This window comes from Podarcis erhardii, assembly GCF_964252035.2.
Source record: "Podarcis erhardii genome assembly, chromosome: 5".
NCBI lineage: Eukaryota > Metazoa > Chordata > Lepidosauria > Squamata > Lacertidae > Podarcis > Podarcis erhardii.
Window position 1 is genome coordinate 97631693 of NC_138509.1, and position 23344 is coordinate 97655036.

Consider the following 23344-nt stretch of genomic DNA (forward strand, 5'->3'; position numbering starts at 1 on the left):
AGCTGCATCTGGCGAGCCAGCACCAGCGCCGCACACGGAAATGCCGTTTACCTTCCCGCTATAAAGCGGTACCTATTTATCTACTTGCACTTTGTTGTGCTTTCAAACTGCTAGGTGGGCAGGAGCTGGGACCGAACGACGGGAGCTCACCCCGCCGCGGGGATTCGAACCGCCGACCTTACGATAAGCAAGTCCTAGGCACTGAGGTTTTACCCACAGCGCCACCCGTGTCCCTTATCATTAGTAGTAGTAATAGTATATTAGGGATGCTGAAAATAATTGTGAATGTGACAATTCTATCGATACTAAAATCGTTCTGAGTTTGCCACGTAATAAAAGGCCTCATCCAACAGGCCTGCAAGTCAGGTACTTATTGGAGGAGAGAGCCTGCATTACAGCCAAGTCTCCTCCTGGGCTGGAAACCACGTGAGCTTAAGAAAGCCAATCCCCTCCCCTGCCTGCTGTTTGGCTCCCAAGACCTGCTATATGGGCAATTAATCCCAAACAGGGACCACCTCTTCATTGCACCTCGGTGGAAGTATACATACTCTGCATGCAGAGGGTGCTATGCCATTCCATGTCTGCGAAAGTCCTCATCTCTGATCCTGGAGCACTGCTGCTTGTCAGTGTAGACTGGGATGGCTAACCGGTGGCCCCTCCACATGTTGATGGACTGCAACTCCCATCGCCCCTGACCATTGCCTATCGGCTGGCTGGGGTAAGAGTCAAGCAACAGCTAGAGGCCTGCAGGATAGCCACCTCTGGTGTAGACAATACTGAGCTTGGTGGGCTGATGCTCAGATTCAATATATGGTGGGTTTCTATGATAGCTTCAGACTGACTGGTGTGTTCCACTTCCTTGCCAGCACTGGGTCTTAAGCACTGGCTCCCTCGGCCTGAAGCAAAAGGAGTGTCGCGTCCCACAGTCGCCTTTGACTGGACTTAACCGTCTGGGGGTCATTTACCTTACCTTAAGCACTGACACAACCCATTAGGACACTTACATATACAGTGGTACCTCAGGTTACATATGCTTCAGGTTACAGATGCTTCAGGTTACAGACTCTGCTAACCCAGAAATAGTGCTTCAGGTTAAGAACTTTGCTTCAGGATGAGAACAGAAATTGTCCTCCGGCGGTGCGGCGACAGCAGGAGGCCCCATTAGCTAAAGTGGTGCTTCAGGTTAAGAACAGTTTCAGATTAAGAACAGACCTCTGGAACGAATTAAGTACTTAACCCAAGGTACCACTGTAAATACTACGAGCCAACAGAGTTGAAAAACAGCTACCTTGGTAGCCGTTCTCTTCTTACCTTCAGCCAGTGAAGCAAATGCATTGATAAGCCTGGCTGTATATTGACGGACCACCTCGCTCTTTGACTGTATCAGCATTAACACGCTTCTCTGCAGGAGACAAAAAGACAATTCAGTGCTTGAGTCTTGAAATTATATCTATCTATAGATATATCTCAATGAGATATATATCTCGGCAAAGACTGTGTCACAAGTAGCTGAGTTGTACAATACACAAAGAGAGGCATCTCTGCTGAGTATTAGGCAAATGGGTGCCACGCCCTCGTCTGATGCTGGCTTGCGGGGAGCTAGATTCCTAGGACAGGGGGCTGACTAAACTCAGGAGGGTTAAGGTAGCAGTCAGATATCAGGGCACCCTAGAAACGAAGAAGCTGGGGTGAGGCCCAGTGAGGCAATCTAAAAGAGGGTGGTTCCCGTATCTGTGAGGCAAATCCAAGGACACAGGAGAGCAGTCCAAAGGTGTGTGGGTTTTTCCAAGGGCAGGGCGTGAGCAGGGACCAGGAGGAAAGCGCAGGAAGCAGGAACAAGAAACTAGGCCGCACTGAGCTAAGGCCTGTGTTGTTATTCCAACAACAAGCAGTTTTCAAGTGGGGACTTGTGTAGCCTGATCTTCCAGACAGAGTAACAATATTAAGCCCAGCCACCAAGTTTCTCTGCTTCTAAGCAGACCCTCTTCTTCCCAAGAAAGCCGGTTCTGATGTGCCTTGTGCCTTCGATGGGTGGCTTCCTGTGTCAGCCCCTTCTGACACTGGCATTCCCAGAAAGCTAGCTGTGGGCTCTCCCACTGATCTCCCACTGATTGCCAATGCTCACCTGGACATTGCTGTAGCAGTCCAGAAGGTCGTTGTTGATATAAGCCTGGAGAACGGTGTCTCTCTGCTCACCAGGGTGGGATGTTGTCAGGCGCTATAAAATAAGCATAGAGGAACAAGCATCAAGCGCACAGCTAGATCATCTATAATTAGAGAAATTATTTAGGCACAAGAAGGCAGCACCTCCTCCTCATCTTTCTCTGCTAAACAATCATCCTCCAGGACCGGCTCAAGACATTTTGTTACCTGAGGCCAAAGTCAAGATGGCACCCACTCCCAATTCCTACAGAAGCCAACCAGGCTTGCAGTTCGGTCCTACATCGATGCTGGCAACAGGGCAGCATCCTCATTCCTTGCATCTTATGGAAGAAAGCTAGCTTGTGGGCTGCAGGCCAGGCCATGCATGGTACGTACAGCTCTATCCTCCAACATCTCACCACCACTCTTGGCCCCTACCCACAACTACTGCCACCTGAGGCAGCTGCCTCACTCTTCTAAACAGCAGGAGTTATGCAGCTTGCCAAAGGTGTGGACCTTCTGCATTTACACCAAAAATACATAAACTGGTACTGGGCTGAGAATTCAGCATCAAGAGAAACACAGATTTTTCTTCTTATTTTGGTTAAAAAAAGATCAAGCCATCCTCACTCAGAATTACACTAAAATGAGAGATTTGTGAGACGGTCTAGGCAGCAACAACTTAGGAACATTTTGAGAGAAGGTCCACCTTCCCTCCAAGGTCATCAACTGGATTGCTCTGTTCCTTCCCAATTGGGTCGAACAACCACAAGGGAAGGATGGGTGCTCTAGGAAGCAGCACCAGCCCTGCATCAACTGGAGGCTGGTTCGTTAGGGCTCACTGCCCCACTGATGTCAGTCTGCCCTTACCCAGTTCACACCCAGCGGCAGAGAAAGAAGAAGGAGGAGGAGGAGGAGTTTGGATTTGATATCCCATTTCATCACTACCCTAAGGAGTCTCAAAGTGGCTCACAATCTCCTTTCCCTTCCTCCCCCACAACAAACACTCTGTGAGGTGAGTGGGGCTGAGAGACTTCAGAGAAGTGTGACTGGCCCAAGGTCACCCAGCAGCTGCATGTGGAGGAGCGGAGACGCGAACCCGGTTCACCAGATTACGAGTCCACCGCTCTTAACCACTACACCACACTGGCTCTCGGGCACCTGGGGCAGTGTGCCTGGGGCGGCGCAAGTCACCCATAGGGGCGGGGTGCACCGTGGGGCCTCCAGAGCCTGTCTGCCTCTTCCCACTCAGCCGCCGTACAGGTGGGGGGGAGGCAGAGGGCGGACCGTTGGGCCAGCGCAGAGCCTGCACATGCCCAAGCCACCATGTCTCTCCCAGGAGAGACGTGTGGCTCAGGTGCTCTGCACGTCCTGTGCTGAGTGCCACCCGCCATTTTGTCCCCCCACAGTGGTGATACCCGGGGCGACCCACACCCACCGCACCTCCCTTCCTCCGCCCCTGTTCACACCCGCCTGCCTTCTTATTTGTAACCAGTTCGGGGGGGGGCCTGCCTGTCGGCTTCCTCCCCTTCCTTAGTCTCAGTGCTGCTCTTGTGAAACTGAGCAGGGAGCAGGATGGGGCCAAACTCAAATTAGTTGGCTCCGCCTGTCTGTGTCTCTGGCTCCCCCTCCTCCCGGTCTCTCCGCCTTCTGCCCTCCCACTTCCACTGTACCAGCCAGCACTCTCTGCTGCTCAAACTTAATTTCAGTGGGCGCTACGTCACTTGAAGCCTCTCCGTTTCCCCCCTTAACCAACCTCCCTTTTCGGCTCCTCGACATGGAATTCAAATTTCCCCTCTGCATGTTCAAAGACTGGAAAGGGGCCAGAGTGAATTCTCAACCCTGAAAGTCAAACAGGGTGAGGCAGTGCAGCCCAGAGAGGGCAAATACAACAGCAAGCAAAATTTGGGACAGTCAAATTTGGCAAGAGAGACCAATTAATATCCAGGACTTGGAATGCTGCAACATCCTTTGGTGAGGATGGGGTGAGGTCATATTCCTTGCAAGAGATGCACAGTTCAAGAAGGACACTGACAAACTGGAACGTGTCCAGAGGAGGGCAACCAAAATGGTCAAAGGCCTGGAAACGATGCCTTATGAGGAACAGCTAAGGGAGCTGGGCATGATTAGCCTGGAGAAGAGGAGGTTAAGGGGTGATATGATAGCCATGTTCAAATATATAAAAGGATGTCACATAGAGGAGGGAGAAAGGTTGTTTTCTGCTGCTCCAGAGAAGCGGACACGGAGCAATGGTTCCAAACTACAAGAAAGAAGATTCCACCTAAACATTAGGAAGAACTTCCTGACAGTAAGAGCTGTTTGACAGTGGAATTTGCTGCCAAGGAGTGTGGTGGAGTCTCCTGCTTTGGAGGTCTTTAAGCAGAGGCTTGACAACCATATGTCAGGAGTGCTCTGATGGTGTTTCCTGCTTGGCAGGGGGTTGGACTCGATGGCCCTTGTGGTCTCTTCCAACTCTAGGATTCTATGATTCTCTCTCTTCTCTAGCTCACCCACCCAGCGCAATGCCTGCAGCAAGAAGGTTTTCAGGCGGTCGCTCCCTTCAACCAGGTCTTTCTTTAGCTTCTCGTAATCCAAAGACGGCAAGAGCGGCACCTCCTGCATTTTCCTGCATGGCAAAATGAGAAAAGATGTACTCATGAAAAGCATAGTGACTTCTTTCAAAGTTGCACATTGATCCCAGCCAAGTGAGATGTTTGGAAATGGAAAACCTGTGCAAGGAATGCACCACTTCAGACCAAAGGTGGGGGTTCGTGTGACTGAATATAAAAAGGTAAAGGTACCCCTGCCCGTACGGGCCAGTCTTGCCAGACTCTAGGGTTGTGCGCTCATCTCACTCTAAAGGCCAGGAGACAGCGCTGTCCGCAGACACTTCCAGGTCACGTGGCCAGCGTGACAAAGCTGCATCTGGTGAGCCAGCGCAGCACACGGAACGCCGTTTACCTTCCCGCCAGTAAGCGGTCCCTATTTATCTACTTGCACCCAGGGGTGCTTTCGAACTGCTAGGTTGGCAGGCGCTGGGACCGAGCGACGGGAGCGCACCCCGCCGCGGGGATTCGAACCGCCGACCTTTCGATCAGCAAGTCCTAGGCGCTAAGGCTTTAACCCACAGCGCCACCCGCGTCCCGTGACTGAATATACCTCCATATTAAAAAAATGAATTCTTGCACATAGAAAAAGTAAGGGGAAAGGTAGCCAGTGTGGTGTAGTGGTTAAGAGCAGTGGACTCATAATCTGGTGAACCAGGTTCGCTTCCCCGCTCCTCCACATGCAGCTGCTGGGTGACCTTGGGCTAGTCACACTTCTCTGAAGTCTCTCAGCCCCACTCACCTCACAGAGTGTTTGTTGTGGGGGAGGAAGGGAAAGGAGAATGTTAGCCGCCTTGAGACTCCTTCGGGTAGTGATAAAGCGGGATATCAAATCCAATCTCTTCTTCTTCTTCTAAGGCAGGGCTAAAAACCCATCTCCATGACCTGCTAGCTTTCCGTGTGCAGGGATTTACTTTTCTCCCCAAGGAGGAACATTCCATCATGTGAATGCCCACCTGCCTTTTGAAGTGGTACAGTCCACAGAGGCTTACCACTTTTGTCTGTATTAGTGCACGGTATGTCCCCAGACCTATCTTTTCATTAGGGTTAGCTCCATCCCAAGATGCAGACTCTGCTCCTTAACAGATAAGCACAGTCCCGTGATCCTCTGCCCTGCGACCCCCTGTGTTTGAAAGGTTTTGATTGTTTCAAGCACCTTGGCAATAATGCTGCAAGGCCGTGTGTCATATCCCCTATGACCACCACTGACACTAGTTTTTCAGGTTACCCTAAACTGGTTTCCACTCAAGTGGGATTAGAAGGGCAGGCAGTTGTGGAGTACACTCACTTCCACGGCCGTCTTACCCATAGGCGCCAGGGGTGCGGGGCACCCAGGTCCTCAGGGGCGCCAGGCCAAGAGTCTGGGGACCGAGAGTTGAGTCCGGGGAAGAGCCCACCCGTCGGCCGGAGCGCTGTGGCAGGCTCTTCTGCTCTGCACCACGAGTTCGGGGGCAACCGAGCCAGCAAGACGCTGAGGCGACCGGCCGGCTCCACCCTCTTGCACGCCTGGGACTGGGCAACCTGGGGGGGGGCACTCGGCGGATCTTTGCACCCTGGCACTGCATATGCTTAAGACAGCCCTGTTCACTTCCAAGAGGGGCAGATGAATGAAAGGAGTCTCCATTTCAGCTTTGACTTCTCAGTGCATTTCAGGTTACTGCCCAAACTATGCTTTTTAAAAAGGAGTAACAAATTTAAAAGAAAATTACTTACACGGGAACTAATGATGCTCTTAACATTGTTGAGGCCTGTAGTTAAAAAACAGAGAGACAGAGAGAAAGGGAGATTAAAAAAAATAAATCAAGATTTTCTTGGTTTACAAAAGTATGTGCATTGTCTCTTTTTCAGGTCATGTTTTCTACAGATCAATTACATTTGCTGTGAGACATTAGTGCTGTATGCAATATAAGGTTGAGGAAGAAAAGAGGGGGATGGGGTGGTAAAACTTACATTCTTTTATTTAGTTTATGTTTGGGGTTTTGTGTCTGCATCACTTTGGTAGGGGAGAGAGAGAGAGGGAGAGGGAGGGAGGGAGGGAGGGAGAGGGAGAGGGAGAGGGAGAGAGAGAGAGAGAGAGAGAGAGAGAGAGACAGACACTAAAGCAAAACCAAACCTTGGGTTTTTCTCGTGGCTACCAATACTCTTCCAAAATACAGTTTGGAAACCTTTATTAAAAATGTGGCTTGCATCCAAGGCAGTTGTGATGAATTTAAAAACACCATAAAAGATCTAGGATGATAAAGGCACTGCAAAAAAGCACTGCTAATCAGTGAAATAAGCAAAAAATAAAAATCACCATTGATCATTATCATGAAATAGAGAGGGAGGAGGGCACCCTCAGCATAATCCAAAAGTTTTTTTTTTTTGGGGGGGGGGGGTATTTTAAAGACCTAAAGACAAGAAGCCTAGCTGAGGTTTCTAAAAGTCTGGAGGGGGAATTTCATCAGGCTAGCACCACCACTGCCCACAAATCTGGCTCAGAAAGATTTCACTCAAGATTACTTCCTGCAGATTAATTATACGGTCTGCTAAGAGATCCTGAGTATGCAATCTTGTTTTATGAATTTAAGGACAAAGGGATGCTATATATATACAAAAAAGCAGACCAGGGTATTACTAGCCCAGAGATGGAAGGAAGAGACAGCCCCGACCAGAGAAGAATGGCAAACCAAGTTGATGGACTATCCAAAATGGCAAAATTAACTGGGAAGCTCAGGAATCAAGAAGACAAGAATTTTTTTTAAAGAATGGGAAATGTTTATAATGTATATACAAAATCACTGTAAACAGGTCAAAACATTAGCAGGATTTTAAATACACTTGTAATGTAACAGAATGTATAGATAATTTAGGAAGATGAAAAACTGGAGAAGTATTGATATGCAGTTGAAAACAGAATCAAAAGGACACATGGAAGGGATGGGGGGAAGTCAGGACATTCAGAGTAATCTCGATATTTGGATTTTGTAATGTTTTTTGATGTACCGTACTTTTCCGTGTATAAGACTAGGTTTTTTTCTTTAAAAAAAGATGGAGACAACTGGAAACTGCAGAGTTTGGAGAAAATGAAGGATAAAGTGTGAGACTGGTTACACTACGCTCAGATTAAAGAAGTCTTTAAAAATGATAAAAAGTTAGGGTTCCAGGTGGAGAAATCGAAATTGGAAACAGAACTGTTAGAACCAAAGATTAAGGTACTTTCAAGAATGTATAACTTGCTGTTAAAATGGAATACACAAGACGAAATGGTTAAATCAGCTATGATAAAGTGGGCACAGGACATTGGGCATAACATTATGTTTGAGGACTGGGAAAGGTTGTGGACCACTGGGCTGAACTTCACTGCATGTAATGCTTTGAAGGAAAATGTAATGAAAATGATATATAGATGGTACATGACCCCAGTTAAACTTGCTAAGATATACCATTTGTCTGATAATAAATGTTGGAAATGTAAAGAAAATGAGGGAACATTCTTTCACCTCTGGTGGACTTGCCCTAGGGTGAAGGCCTTCTGGGAAATGATATATAATGAGCTGAAAAAGGTATTTAAGTATACCTTCACCAAGAAACCAGAGGCCTTCCTTCTGGGCATTGTCGGCCAGAAGGTGTTAAAGAAGGACCGAACATTTTTCATGTATGCAACAACGGCAGCAAGGATACTCATCGCTAAAAATTGGAAGACTCAAGAACTACCCACACTGGAAGAGTGGCAGATGCAACTGATGGACTATATGGAACTAGCCGAGATGACTGGCAGAATCCGAGACCTGGGAGAGGAGAGAGTTGAAGAAGACTGGAAGAAATTCAAGATTTACTTAAAAAAATACTGTAATTTGGTTGAATGCTAAGAAAGGATGCTAGATCATAAATAATTGTGCACCACTAAATTAGTGAGAATTAAGATGATAAGTAAATTTGAGGAAAAATTATAAACCTTTTGGAGAATTTATAGATTATATTTAAATGAATTTGACATAAGAGTGTAAACAAGATGATAAATTGCTGGCAAGAATTGGCAATGATGCAAATGGGAGCGGGAGGCGCGAGGAAGTCCAAAGATGTTATGAAAAGATGTTATGATATATGTTATACTGTTTTTTATTTTTGCATTTAAGTTTGAAAAATCCAAATAAAATATTATAAAAAAAATAAAATAAAAATCATGCTAAAAAATGGGGGTCGTCTTATACATGGGTAGTGCATGGGGTGGGCATTTGATTGGTCGCTGCTGCGGCTGTTAGCGGGTACGGTACGTGTTATTGGTTGCTGCGTCAATGGGTGGTGTTGATTGGTTGATGCTGCAGCAAATTTGGGTCCCCCCAAAATAGGGGGCATCTTATACATGGGGGCATCTTATACACGGAAAAGTACGGTATGTTTATTCTCAAATAAAAAGATTATGAAAAAGTGAAAAATAATAATAAGCAGACCACACAAGACTCAGGCCACACATGCATGTTCATTGCTCTATCATATGGAGGACTCTGAAGGCCAAGGACACCACTTCTACTGAGAACTGTTAAGCCCTGGGAACTCAAGTGTAATACAATCCCAGCAGCTTGTTCTGGTTCCCAGCTTGAACAGAATAAGCTTCTAGATCATCCTGAAGGTCCTGCGTGGTTATTAAGGGAACAAACTCTACTCACAGGCTTAACAAACATCTATCAAACAAGACAATTTTGAGGAACGAGAGGTTGGAAACAGAGTTAAGAAAGGTCCAGGAGAAAAGATAAGCTTTTCCAGATGGGGTTTAAATACTTGCAAGGAGGAGAGAGGGGTGTAAGTGTTGGAAGCAGGAAGGAGAAGAGTTTGGGATAAACTGAGCATCCAAATAGAACGGATGGAGATTCAAGATGGAAGGAGCCCAAGGCTTAGGCCAAAGAAAAGCACCAGGACAATGACGGCAGGAGAGCAAGTAAAGAGAAAGAAGGAGGAAAAAGAAGTGACCAAAGCAAAAGCTTACGATTTCAATTGGCACAAACAAACCAGAAATTCTCCCAGAGTACCTTGCCCACAAATCCGTAACTGACAACAGAAGCATTACTGGTTTTAAGATGACTTGGGACTATAAAGTTAGGTGCCTGAGAAAGGGAGGACCTTTCTTCAATGTATAACATGCAGCGATCCCAAACTACAAACAGGGCTGCCTTCAGATGTCTTCTAAATGTCAGGTAGTTGTTTATCTCTTTGACATCTGGTGGGAGGGCGTTCCACAGGGTGGGCACCACTACCGAGAAGGCCCTTTGCCTAGTTCCCTGTAACCTCACTTCTCGCAGGGAGGGAACCGCCAGAAGGCCCTCGGATCTGGACCTCAGTGTCTGGGCAGAACGATGGGGGTGGAGATGCTCCTTCAGGTCTACTGGGCCAGGGCTGTTTAGGGCTTTAAAGGTCAGCACCAACACTTTAAATTGTGCTTGGAAATGTACTGGGAGCCAACGTAGGTCTTTCAGGACCGGTGTTATATGGTCTCGGTGGCTGCTCCCAGTCACCAGTCTAGCTGCCGCATTCTGGATTAGTTGTAGTTTCCGGGTCACCAAGCCCAATATCATTCTTTATTCAATCAATCAATCAATCAATCAATCACTTATTGTGTTTGACTAAAAGCCATTGCAGATCATTTTTATTAGAATAAAATTAAAAGTGGTATGGGCACTGGTGACCAGATAATCACCACATACACATCCCAATGCATGATCAAATAGTGGCCAATGGTAGGTTTTTAAAAAAACGTTGAACATTGAGATGATATATAATGAACTAAAAAAGGTACTTAAGTACACTTTCCCTAAGAAACCAGAGGCTTTTCTCCTGGGCATAGTCGGCCAATTGGCGTTAAAGAAGGATAGAACCTTTTTTATGTACGCAACAGCAGCAGCAAGAATTCTTATCGCAAAACATTGGAAGACACAAGATCTACCCACGCTGGAAGATTGGCAGATGCAATTGATGGAGTATATGGAGTATATGGAAATGGCGGAAATGACTGGCAGAATCCGAGATCAGGGAGAAGAGTCGGTGGAAGAAGACTGGAAGAAATTTAAGATGTATTTACAGAAACATTGTAAAATTTTTGAATGTGAATGATGTTGGAATGAAATGAAGGGGTTTTAGCAATATGATTAGAAGCTAAAATTCGTGAGGATAATTAACTAAGGGTAAAATTAAGAAGTTATGAATTTGCTGTTTAAACTTTGAAATGGGATACAAAAAAGGGAGATGTGAGGAAGTCATGAAAATAAGTTAATGAATGGTATGATATTTGAAAAAGGGATTTTTCTTTTTTAAATTTTCTTTTTAAGTTTTGGTTTTGCTTTTGCTTTTCTATGTGTGTATGTGTATTTTCATTTTTTTTTTTTTTGGGTGAACCTTTTTTCTGTAAAACTCAATAAATATTATTATTAAAAAAAAAAAAAAAAGTTGAACAATTTGCTGAAATCGAACAATCCATAACAGAGTGAATATCCCAAAAGATGCCTCTTCCTAGTAGACCTGGCTCTGGAGTTGATTAAAACTTCTGAAGTCAATACAAAGTCAGAAAGTCACAGCGAACTATATGCTTTGTGCAATGATTTTATCTCTTCTATTCATACAATTGTGAAATGTGATGATTGTGCATAGGTTGATCAAACAGCGTGATGGTTGCAAGGTCTATAAAGTTTCAAGTTGCTGTTATAGGGCACAATTACTGCAGTTACACCCAACAAGCTGCCCGTGTACAATTATGGACTTTTACATCATGGGTGTTGCTGACCTCAATATAGTTTCTTCTTTGAGACTATACTGTTTTATTGGAAAAAGAAAGTTCCCAATAAAGGCATTTTTCTCACTTGCAAATGGTGCCACGCATAACACATTTCCCAGGTACTATTGTACCGTGGAAGCCGAACGGAATCTGTTCCAGAAGTCCATTCAACTTCCAAAACGTTTGGAAACCAAGGCACGGCTTCCGATTGGCTGCAGGAAGCTCCGGAAGCCGCACCGGATGTTCGGGTTCCAAAGAACGTTTGCAAACCAGAACACTCACTCCCGGGTTTGCGGCGTTCGGCAGCCAAAATGTTTAACTGGCAAGGCGTTCGTCAACCAAGGTATGACTGTAGTTTATTCTTACAGCTTTCCTAGGGTACATTTGACCTCCAAACCAAACTGATACAGTACTTTTTTCTACTGACAAGAGGCTTCATTAAATCGAACACCGTTTAGGCCATCAAAAGCAGTAATGTCTTGTCACATTTTAATAAGATGCATCTGTTTCAGTGTAGGGACTGCACTGAGAGAGGCGGTCAAAAGTGAAGGAAAAATATTCTGCGCAGATCTTCCCATTACCCATTTCAACTATGTCAATGGGCACCATTTATTCCCAGAATATTCATCACCATCTTTTTTTGGTTAGAATTAAGACTCCTCACTTTGCAAAATCATTTTCAGGCCCACTAATACCTTTAAGGACTGGCCTTCTTTCATAACTGCGGCTTCTTTCATGGCAGACTCTATAATCAGAGCCTATTGTTAGGCGTTTGAGCTGGGGGGTTTTAGAAGACAAAGGGCACGAAATGTCGGGGAAGATTGTATTACTCCATTTGACATACCTTCCGAGGGCTTGGGAATTTTGCAAAGCTGCCCTATGTAACACAAGGAGCATCTCTGCCACAAACGAATAAGTGTATACCTGCATAGGATGTCATTTCATATTATGCTTAAATCAATGAGTGATGATACATAATAGCCAATTAAAAGCCTTAAAACTAAACATTTCTCTTACAGTACAGGGGCTTCCTTTCAGAGCAAGAGTGGCATCCAGACGCATTGTGTTCTACCTAAATCCACTTGCCTTGCACTCATTTTGATTCATTTTCCTAGGTACTTTTGATTCGTGGTGGCAGTCTTTTTGTTTCGATGAGACATCGCTGCCCCCCCCCAATCAAAAGCTATCTAACTCAATGAAATCATGCTGATTCGTTCCACCCTAGGCAGTTACCTATCCTGAAAAATATATGCTTGAAGCCTTTAAAAAACCCAAAAAGAGAGATGTGAAGGATAAAGTGCAAACGTGGCAGCCTGTGGACATTGCTGAGAACCATTCTGGTCCAGTCAGTGGATTTTTATTTTTTAAGACTGGATTAAGCATCTAGAAGATACGATTAGTTATAACGGGTAGAATCTGCAACAAAATGTGGCAGTGTGGAGTGCTTCTTGTTCAGGATTCTAGCCACTTTCTTTCATTCCCTTCCCCAGATTTGCGCATCTGTATATACGTGTATGTATAAAAGACACAGTCTGTCAGCATCCGGTGGTCATGGGACATACTCAGTCCTCATTGGATGGTTTGGAGGGGGCTTCTCCTTATTTCCCCCACTAAATACATATTTTTAAAATACAGCAACCTTGTGGGTCCCCATAAACATGCGGATGCGGCCCACTTTGGATAGCCATCAGCACTCAGCACCGCTATTGGAGGGAATAATGGAATCATGTTATTTGTGCTCAAAAGCAACAGTACACTACGTACACAGAGTAGCTCTCATCCTTGGGAATGGCAAAAGGCATGTTTCACACGAACACAGTCCCAGCTTCAATCTCTGGTTTCACTAGTTAAAAGGATTAACCCAGGCACCCCCAAACTCGGCCCTCCAGCTGTTTTGGGACTACAACTCCCATCATCCCTAGCTAACAGGACAAGTGGTCAGGGATGATGGGAACTGTAGTCCCAAAACAGCTGGAGGGCTGAGTTTGGGGATGCCTGGATTAACCGGAAATCCTGAAGCCTCACTGCCACTCGGCATAGAGAACACAGAGGAAATGGTTCTTCCCATTTTTCTGGATGCACGTGCAAGAGGAACAGATTATGTCTGTGCACACTGTCAGTGAATGGGAAGAAGAAGAAGAAAAGAGTTTGGATTTGATATCCCACTTTATCACTACCCGAAGGAGTCTCAAAGCGGCTAACATTCTCCTTTCCCTTCCTTCCCCACAACCAACACTCTGTGAGACTTCAGAGAAGTGTGACTGGCCCAAGGTCACCCAGCAGCTGCATGTGGAGGAGCGGGGAAGCGAACCCGGTTCACCAAATTACGAGTCCACCGCTCTTAACCACTACACCACGCTGGCCCACCCTGGGAAGGGAAAGATGAAGGGATATTGCATGGGGATCCACTTCCACTATACACAAGGGAGGAGATCAGCTGGTCTTGGGTTTCCTTGGGGCAGCAATGCAAATGGAGACCCTCAGGAAACTGAATTCTGCACCATGAATACCACATTCTGTGATTTCCCTCCCCCCTTTTCTTTGCACAAACTCCTCTAGGCCTCACAGCAAGGGAAAAGCTTGTGCCTAATGTATGAAGCGTCTCCGCTAGAAACAGCCTTAAGAGACCATTTCAGGAGGAGACTGGAATCATTCTAAAAAGGGATGCAGTTGTTGTTTTTTCCTATTCCCTAACTCCGCTTATGTCTGAAGCCTAGAAAGCCAATATCCTCTCCCGGCAAAGAATGCACTGGCTGTGGGCAATCTGGAATGGTCATAAAGGTCTCTTGGCTAGGAGGCCTGCCTGCAAATGGCCATCTGGGCTGCAGAAGGTGCAGCCAGAACCTGCCTCTCAACAAGATGTGCTTTAAGACAATCTGCTCCTTCCAAAAAATGCCATCTGACTCATCATGCACAGGCAAAGATGGACTCCTGAGCTCATAGCCATTACTGTAATCATTTCCAGAGAGGTAGCCTTGTTAGTCAGCGGCAGCAAAAACAAACAGCCTTGTGGCACCTGAAAGACTAACACGTTTATTATGGCATGAGCTTTCATGGGCCACAGTTCACCGACTCAGATGCATGAAGCACTGTCCAGAGTTGCAGGTAAATATAGAAATGCTTTGGTGGTTGCAGATGTCCGTGCCATCTACAAGAGTTAATAATGTAATCACTGTCTGTACTTATCTGCATTTCCTTTCCATTCAATCCCTCCATTTACACCTGCCACAAATATGTACAGTGGTACCTCAGGTTACATACGCTTCAGGTTACAGACTCCGCTAACCCAGAAATAGTACCTCGGGTTAAGAACTTTGCTTCAGGATGAGAACAGAAATCGCGCAGCAGCGGTGTGGCGGCAGTGGGGGGCCCCATTAGCTAAAGTGGAGCTTCAGGTTAAGAACAGTTTCCGGTTAAGAACAGACCTCCAGAACTAATTAAGTTCTTAAGCCGTATCTCCCAACTCAAGTTAACACCATGCAGTGCTGAAATGGACTGTGGTCAGCAGAAGGGTGATGTAACTCTATTCTAAAGGTTTGTTTTCCCTCAATCAGACTTAGGCCAATTCAGCCAGAGGTAGCCCCACTGCTGAACAGAGTGTGGATCTGGCACACTATGCACCAGTTCTGCTTAACTCAGCATAACATACACTTTCCATTCTTCCGATTGTTCCCTAAGAGGTCTTAGTTGCTGGCATCCATCTGTCTCAAGAGACAATAGAGTACACCTCCAAGGGTGAAGTCTAACCTCTGGGGAATCACAGCGCCTGCTGTGGCTGCAGTGACCGGTAACTTGTAACTGCTGCCTCCCACGTTGTTTTTGCTGTGTCAGCAGCAGCAAAGTGACCTCCCTGGGGCGCAAGGCTGGGCAGCGTGTATGGAGGTCCTGGGCTGCCCAGATGACAAGACCCTCCTCGCGGCCTTTGGCACCAGCTTGGCTACAGAAGTTGCCAGAAGGAAGCGTACAGGGCGCCATTCAACCGCCTTAGGGACTCCACTCTGGATTTGTGCAGGGTTTACTCCTGAGTCTGCTTATTATAAGGCAGGCTTAATTTGACTTGTAGTTGTACTGCACTATCCCATGCAAGCATTCCGACAGATTTTCATGCAAGCATTCCAATACCTTTTGCCATTCAAAAATGTCACTGGTGCACAAGCAGAGCAAAGAGCATGGGCTAAAGAGCCCGTGAAGGGGAGAGAGGACAGGAAAAGGATGCATAAGGCAATGTGGAAAAGATAATAAAAGAAAATGCAGGAACTTACATATTCATCATCACAGGGGCTCATACAGCAATATCCCTTTAGGGGTAAACAGGCACACATTAAAATAAAAGAGACGAAGAAAAAGAAGAGGAAAAGTTAACAGAAATCACACAGAGATGATCAGCAGTTTAAAGAAAAATACAACACACAAAAATAACAATAAAATTAAAGTTTGTTAAGGAGTAAGAGAAAACAGATTTTGGAAAGGGACAGGCATCTGAGCTTCGACCATCTTAAAACCTGTGCTATTTCCACCAATATTCTTGTGTGTATCCACAAAAGACCAGGGAAGGTCTGGAAAAGAGGGTGTAACAGACGACTTAAATTCATAGCTGTAACGTTTCCCTTTTTTAAAGGGAAATTCCCTTATTCCAAATAGGATTCCTCACAAGAAAAGGGGAAAGTTGACAGCTATGCTTCAATGCCAAATTGAAATTGGTAGTGGGAAAGATAGAGAGAAAGAGATATCCGTGAGTTACCAACTATTCAAGGCCGGCCCATCCATTAGCCTTGGTAAGGCAGTAGCCTCAGGCGGCAGCAGGCTGTGGACAGCTGGAAGGGAAAACAGTTCCAGGCCCCTGGGGAGTGTGCTGCTTGCTGTCTCCTGCACTTGCCTTCATCATGCCAGGCTTCCCCAGACAACCTCCAGTCACCTCAGGCAGCAGAGGAGGATGGGGAGGTGGGGAGGGCGCCATTTTCTGTTCTGCCTCAAGCAGCAAAATGTCTTGGGCCAACTCTGCCACTACTTATCTTGATTTGAAGCAAGATGCTGCAACCGAGGGAGCTATTGAAACAGACCTTACGCTTGCAAACAGCCTGACCTCACTCAAACTGCAGAGCGAAAAACTGGGAAAGGATCTGCCTCTTGCCAGCCAGTGAGCAAATATCCTATGGCACCTCCAGTTAACAAGGAAAGTTCCTGGTTCCTGGAGGCTTCCTTTGGCAGGCAGGCAGTTCAATGCCACTCTTAGTTTAAAACAAGTTGGGCTGTACTCCTATACCCTCTCACTGAGATGCAAGTCCCATTGAACTCAATGCAACTGTCTTCTCAGTTTCGTCCCCCCCCCTCCTTGAAATAATATCTTCATATCTTCATGTTGTTTCATAAATGCCAAGGGAGAATATCAACCTACTCTAGAAATCCACAAATAATAATCCTACTGTTTATGTTTTAGCTAGGCTCGGGCTATGGATGCATTTATAAAAGATTTGATTATTGCTATTTAAAAAACAAACAAACATGTGAGTAAATGTCTTAAGATGACATGGTTTGATTAGAATTAAAAGGTCTTTGCAAGTGCACCACAATAAAGGATTAAACGCCCAAAATGTGGGACGCCCCTGTGGGCTTAGTCAGTCATGAAAGCAAAAAAGCAGAAACCAAAACAGTATCTGAGAGGCTGCAGGAAGAGGGTATTTCTGTTAAAGCAATTGTCACTGATTTTATGGCACTTCCTTCTCATCCTTCGTCCAAGGAGAAGATCATGGGGAAGTCCAAGAAGGTTCCTGGAAATGGCCACATCCAGGCCTGCTTAGTTCCAGAGACGGCACCACAGCAAGTCTGTGCACAATCTGTGCTAAAATAAATATTAGAGCTCTGCGCCAGGCAATGCAAATTCTTCACCAAAACCACTAAATTCTACAACCAGTAACAATCATGCAAAGTGAACATGAATTCCCTTATTTCTAAAAAATGAATCTTCCTGCACAGCCCATTCTGGCTGTGATCATGACAGCGAGGGACAAGGAACTGCGCAGAGCACCCTGCCCACTGAACATCTCGGACAACCACCTCCAGCTTCTGAGCAGCCCTGCACCACCAAGGCAAGTGCAGCTGTATATTATGGTATGTTGGGAACTTGACAGAGGAGTGCTTCTCAAGGAGATGACAAGAATGGGAGATCTACTAGCCAGAATGGCTATGCTCTGCCTCCACGGTCCAAGGCAGTAATGCATCTGAATGCCAGCTGCTGGAAACCAGAGGAGGGCAGAGTGCTGCTCTTGTGCTTAAATCCTGCTTGCAAGTTTCCCACAAGAGGCATCTGTTCAGCCACTGTGAGAACAGGAGGCTGGATTAGGTGGGCCACTGGCCTGATCCAGCAGACTCTTCTTATGTTCTTATGAGAACCTGGTGGGCTGCTTTTTGCTTGTGTGACATACGTGACAAGCTCCAGCAGAATGAAGCAGTAGAATCCTGAGATCACTGAGTAGATTTGCCAGTCCCTAGTCTTCCCCCTTGTGAAAAACCTCCATGCACATAAAAAACTAGCAGAACAGGGAGAAATTTCTAGCTCAACTCACTCCCTGCTGTGTTAAGTTTTCTACCTGGAGGCAGTTTTGAAAAATGGAACCTCACATCTGAAGCCTCAAGTTTCCCTATTCATTCTATTATCGCATTTTCCTCTCATTCTGTTGCATATGTAGACAAGGCTATATTGCTTTCTGAAAAGATGCAATATGTACTGTGAGCAAGGCAAGCTGCTGTGTTTTGTCTAATGAAGAGTTCTGTGTAACTTGAAAATTTACACTCTCCTGTATCATAAAAACTCAGAACTTTGCATTTGGGGTAAGGAGGGGGAGAGACTGAAAGTTTCTAAAATATTAGGTGGTGATTTCCATCTGCTTATTAAAATGTCTTATAAAAATGTCTCTGTGAAAAGTAAAAATACGGGAGTTTCCTCATTAAATTGCAAAGCAAAGACAAACTTACTGTTTGCCAAGTGGATGGCTACCACACAATTGGAATTCTAACCATTTGCAGTAAACAGAAGGTACAAAAAAATAAACAACGCAAGAATGCGCCCAGCTCCTTTGAACAAAAGATTAAGAGGTTTATACAATAATATGAGATCAACACAAGTTTCACCTGCTGGCACCTTTAAATGCAAAAGCAACATATGACAGTATGAGTGTCACACCTCCCAAGCCCCAACAATCTCATTCACTTCACTGCCTCTGAACTTAGGAATGCCAAAGACTCATCCAGTACAAGCGTCTTTACATCACTGGCTGTCTTTGCTTTCATTGGGTGCCGCACCCTCTATAGCAGCAGCAGCCGGGGGGGGGACACGGGACTAAGATGCAGGGCTGAATGTGGCTTCTCTCTTTGCCCCTCAGGATCAGGACTCCCCCTCCACAGCGCCGGATTTAGGGCGGTGCAAGCAGTCCCCCCCCCCATGGCACCAAGCCGAGGGGGTGTAAAATAATATTCTTAATAATAATAAAACCTATATTTATGCGTCAGGGGGCCCGTCCTGTGGAACGCCCTCCTGTCAGATGCCAAAGAGATAAAGAACTACACAACTTTCTGAAGACATCTGAAAAGAGCCCTGTATAAGGAAGTTTCTAATGTTTGGTGTTTTTGCTGTACCTACGGGACCGCCTCTCCCGGTATGCCCCATGGAGGACCTTAAGGTCCATAAACAGCAACACCCTAGAGGTCCCAGGCCCTAAGGAAGTCAGATTAGCCTCAACCAGAGCCAGGCCTTTTCAATACTGGCCCCGGCCTGGTGGAACGCTCTGTCTCATGAGACCAGGGCCCTTCAGGATCTGATTTCTTTCCACAGGGCCTGTAAGACAGAGTTGTTCCACCTTTAGCTTGGAATCAACTTGATCCCCTTCCCCTCTTTCCTTTTCCCTTCTGTGATGGAACTCCTATTTGGGGACTTCCCTGGCTTTTTTCTGGCCCACGTAGGACCAGTCTGAATAGTTGGCCTTGGTGAAGAGTTGACGTTTTGATCCGCAAAAAGTTTCTGATTTGAGCTTCTATTGAAATGAGGCTGCATTTTAATGTTGTATTTTAATCTTGCTTTTAAGTTGTATCTTAATCAATTGTTTTATATCTGGTGTTAGCTGCCCTGAGCCCGGTCTTGGCTGGGGAGGGCGGGGTATAAATAAAATTTATTATTATTTATTATTATTCTTTTATTATGCTGGAAGCTGCCCAGAGAGTTTGGGACAACCCAGTCAGGAGGGCAGCATATTATCATCATCATCATCATCATCATCATGATTATGGCAGTGGCGGTGGCAGCTGCAGCAGCAGCTGTGAGGCTGCAGAAAGTGCAACCCCCAACCAACCCGTTGCTTGTCTTGCCACTTTGGGCAGCGGCTGATCTCCTCATCCTCTTAGGATGCTGCTCTGAAGCAGCTCACTTCAGACTGCTTTGCCCTCTGGCCCCAGCTCCCGCTGACATGTGGCACCCAAAAGGATGGTGAAGCATCCCAGCAGAAGCATCTGAGCGGCAGCTGGAGAAAGCATTGGACAGAAGACAGAAGATGTGAGATGCAGCTGGGTGCAATCAGTGTTTAAGTGGTACTGGAAACCCCTGGAAAATACGAGGCTATCCAGGGACAAAGTCTATATAGAGTGGGGGGGGGGAGGGAGGGAGGGAGAGAGGGAGAGAGAGAGAGGGAGTGAGTGAGTGTTGTGGCTCTCCAAATTATGTGGGCTCCAACTCCCTTCATTCCTGATCACTGGTAGTCCTGGCTGGAGCTGATGGGAGCTGTGAATCTCTGAAAGGCCAAAGGTTTCCCTCCCCTGATATTCAGAGGATAGGAGAGGGCCACCCACAGAGCCCAATGGAGAGAGGGAAAGCAAAGGAAGAGAGTGTCCCCCTCTTCCTCTTCTTTCCTCTTTGGCGATCCCTCATAGCCAAGTAAGATTGTCTTCCAAAAACATGGATTTAACAATGAGTCCGTAAGTGACTGTGGAGGCCAATTCTGGGTCCGCACGTCCTTCCACAGTGGGGACATTGGTTTCCAGGCAGGAGTTGTCCCCCTACAGAGACCTTGAAAGAGCAATTATTCAGGCAGGTTGGAAGAGAATCGGCTGATGATGGAATCACGAGGCATAAAGGGAATCAAGTAGGGGAGAGAGAGATCAACTGTATCGGAGGCAGCAGAAAGGTCCCTGACAAGGAGGACTAAGGACAGGCCCATAGGTTTAGCAGTGAGAAGGTCGCTAGTGGCTTCTGTGAGAGCAGTTTCTGTGGAGTGCAAGGGGCGGAAGCCAGATTGTAAAGGGTCAAAACAGAGTTGGAGGAGATAAAAATGGAACAGCAGGAGTAAGCAGCATGCTCCATGAGCTTTGAGGAAAAGGACAGAAAGAAAACTGGGTGGCAGTTGGGGGAGGAAGGCAGGGTCAAGGGATTAGAACCAAGATTCTTGACAAGTTTAAATCTGATCCCATTATTACAGTCTCCAGGTTTTCTGCACTTGCTGAGAATCACAAACTGCACACAGAACCCAGTCCGTATTTCCACCAGATAGGGCCGGCTGGATTTGGGAGACCTGGTTCAAAGAGTCACAAACTCACTCAACAGATGGCCTTGCTAAAGCACTCCCTTGCAACTTCAGTTTCCTGTCTGTAAAAATGAGAACAAATAGTGCCCTACCTCCCATTCATGTTTTATAAGCAAGCAAATTAAAAGCTTTACAGTGGCTCTCAAACTTCTTGTGCCTGGACAACTTGAAAATTGCCAAGGGTCTTGGCAGACCACTTAATGATTTCTCTGCCTGTTGTTTAGCCACTGCAAAGCGCTGTGCTAAATATTAAATATCTTTCTTCAAAAAAATTAGGAATTCTTTTTTAATACAATAATATACCATTAAAAATCAATATGAATATTTTTAGGAACAGGCTGCTATCCTTTTTGTTTATTAATGGAGAACTCCCACTTGGAGTCACTCTCTTGCTCATGCATTAGCTTGGCTCCTTCCCTCTGACTTTTCCACTCCTCTCCTATTTCCCCCCCACTCAGGAACTTCCCCAGATGTCATAAACTGGTTGAATACACAAGTATGGTGGAGGAACCAGCTGGGAAACCACCAAAGAAAAGGCTCAGAGTCCAAGGTGTGGTGGTAGGACAACAATGAGTGGTCAGAGGGAGAAGTCTGAGAAGAAGAGGTGTCGGAAGCTGAAGAGGTAACAGGGCTCAGTGAGCTGGGAGAGTCTGTGGCAGAGAGGAGTCCAGAATCAGAGGCGGAAGCTGAAGCAGCAGAGGCCAAGAGGCAGAGATGAGTCAGTATGGTGAAGAGTCGTCAGTGTCTCCGCCTGCTGCTGCGACAAACTCCCCTCCTGCCTGGTCTCCCAGAACCAGAAGACGCATAAAAAGGGCAGAGCAGCGGTTGACTGCACGCAGGTGCAATCTCTGACTGCTTGGAAAAAGCTCTGGTGAGGAGGCAGGGACTTTTAGTCCCAGCAACCAATTTTCATGGAGAAAGACCACCAGGAATGAGCTGCTCTGCTCATTCGGCCTGGCACTCAACCAAGTCTGTGAAGGTCATGTTTTTGCTCATAAAGAGTTAACTCCCTCTTTGAACTATGTGTTTACTGGTCTATGTGATTGCGGCATTCTCCTATGACACCAGCCATGGCTTTGTTCCTCTGGGGAAGGCAGAGCACCCTCCCATTACAACTGGCCTGCCCTACCCACCAAGGTTCTAAGATCAACAGAGGGGCCACTGTGCCCACCATTCTCTACACACCTGAGCCTCTACACACCACATTCTCTACACACCTCCATGTAGCTACATCACTTTGAAGAGCTGCCACTGCAGACGACTTGAGTGACGCTCATGGGCCACTGACAGTCTTTGGGAACTGTTGCTTTAGAGAGTGCTCCGCACATGTAAAAGTGCTGCCAGCACACCACATTCTGCTTTTGGAGAACTGGCAGAAATGGCCTTCCTCAAGGCCATCAGCGCATGACAAAACCGTCACAGACTTATGCACTGCTGGGGAAGTGTACTGGTTAGGTGGTACATCATTATATGGCCACGGAGTCGTGGTTTTATCTTTTAACAAAGACAAGCGCCAAAGGTTATACTCACAGTTCCAGGCCTTGTGAAGTCTATGCTATGCGCTACGCTCTGCCTCATCTGGTTGCTAAATAAACGAACACAAACGCTCTGCAGATCTTCTGGGGTGATCTACCAAAAAAGGTAACACATCAAGTCAGTGGGAAATTACATTTTCTTTTGACCTCGGCTACTTATTTGCACAAGGAGGTGCCAAAACGGACCAAATGCCACCCTGCTCTTATAGGTGTGAGGGTCAAAAAACGGGGGAGGAGAGGCTAGGAATGCTTGAGTCATGTCAGTAAAAGTATGGCAAAACCTGCAAAGCCCCTTTTGTGCAAGCCCCACCTTGACTGCCCCCACACCAGACACCATCTATGTCATGCGTGGGGCAGGGGGGTGTAGCTCAGACAAAATAGTCTGGCAGGCCAAATCAGGCCTGTGTGGGCCAAGGTTTCTCACCCCTGCATTAAGCTGTCTGGTCACAACTGCCTCCAATTTCATTTGGCTGATTGCTCACATAGGTGGGCTGGAAAAAGTCAATAGCTATACAGTCATACCTTGTTTTGCAACCAGGATCCGTTCTGGAGCCCCGGCCGCTAGCCAAAAAGGACACAGGACAAAGCGACACATCTGCACATGGAGCGGTTTGCGCTTCTGCGCATGTGGAAAACCTGGAAGTAACCTGTTCCGGTACTTCCGGGTTTGCCGCGGACGTTCGCCAGAATGGACGCTAGACAAGGCGGACGTTCACAGAGGTATTACTGTAAAGACCATGTAAAGCTTGA

At 46.3% G+C, this 23344-nt stretch overlaps 1 protein-coding gene across 5 annotated transcripts in view; it reads right to left on the reverse strand.

The window, feature by feature from the left end:
• Positions 1-23344, reverse strand: part of ARMC9 (armadillo repeat containing 9) — an 87921-nt gene that overhangs the window by 46734 nt on the left and 17843 nt on the right. For 4 of the 5 annotated variants that reach the window (XM_081862340.1, XM_081862341.1, XM_081862338.1 and 1 more), the window contains exons 9-14: positions 22590-22688; positions 15756-15791; positions 6462-6496; positions 4657-4768; positions 2126-2218; positions 1312-1402 (exon numbers count right to left, since the gene is read on the reverse strand). In XM_081862340.1, coding sequence (XP_081718466.1) covers positions 1312-1402; positions 2126-2218; positions 4657-4768; positions 6462-6496; positions 15756-15791; positions 22590-22688 — 466 coding nt within the window. The remainder of the gene's footprint in view (positions 1-1311; positions 1403-2125; positions 2219-4656; positions 4769-6461; positions 6497-15755; positions 15792-22589; positions 22689-23344) is intronic. The other variant, XM_081862342.1, reaches the window with a different exon arrangement.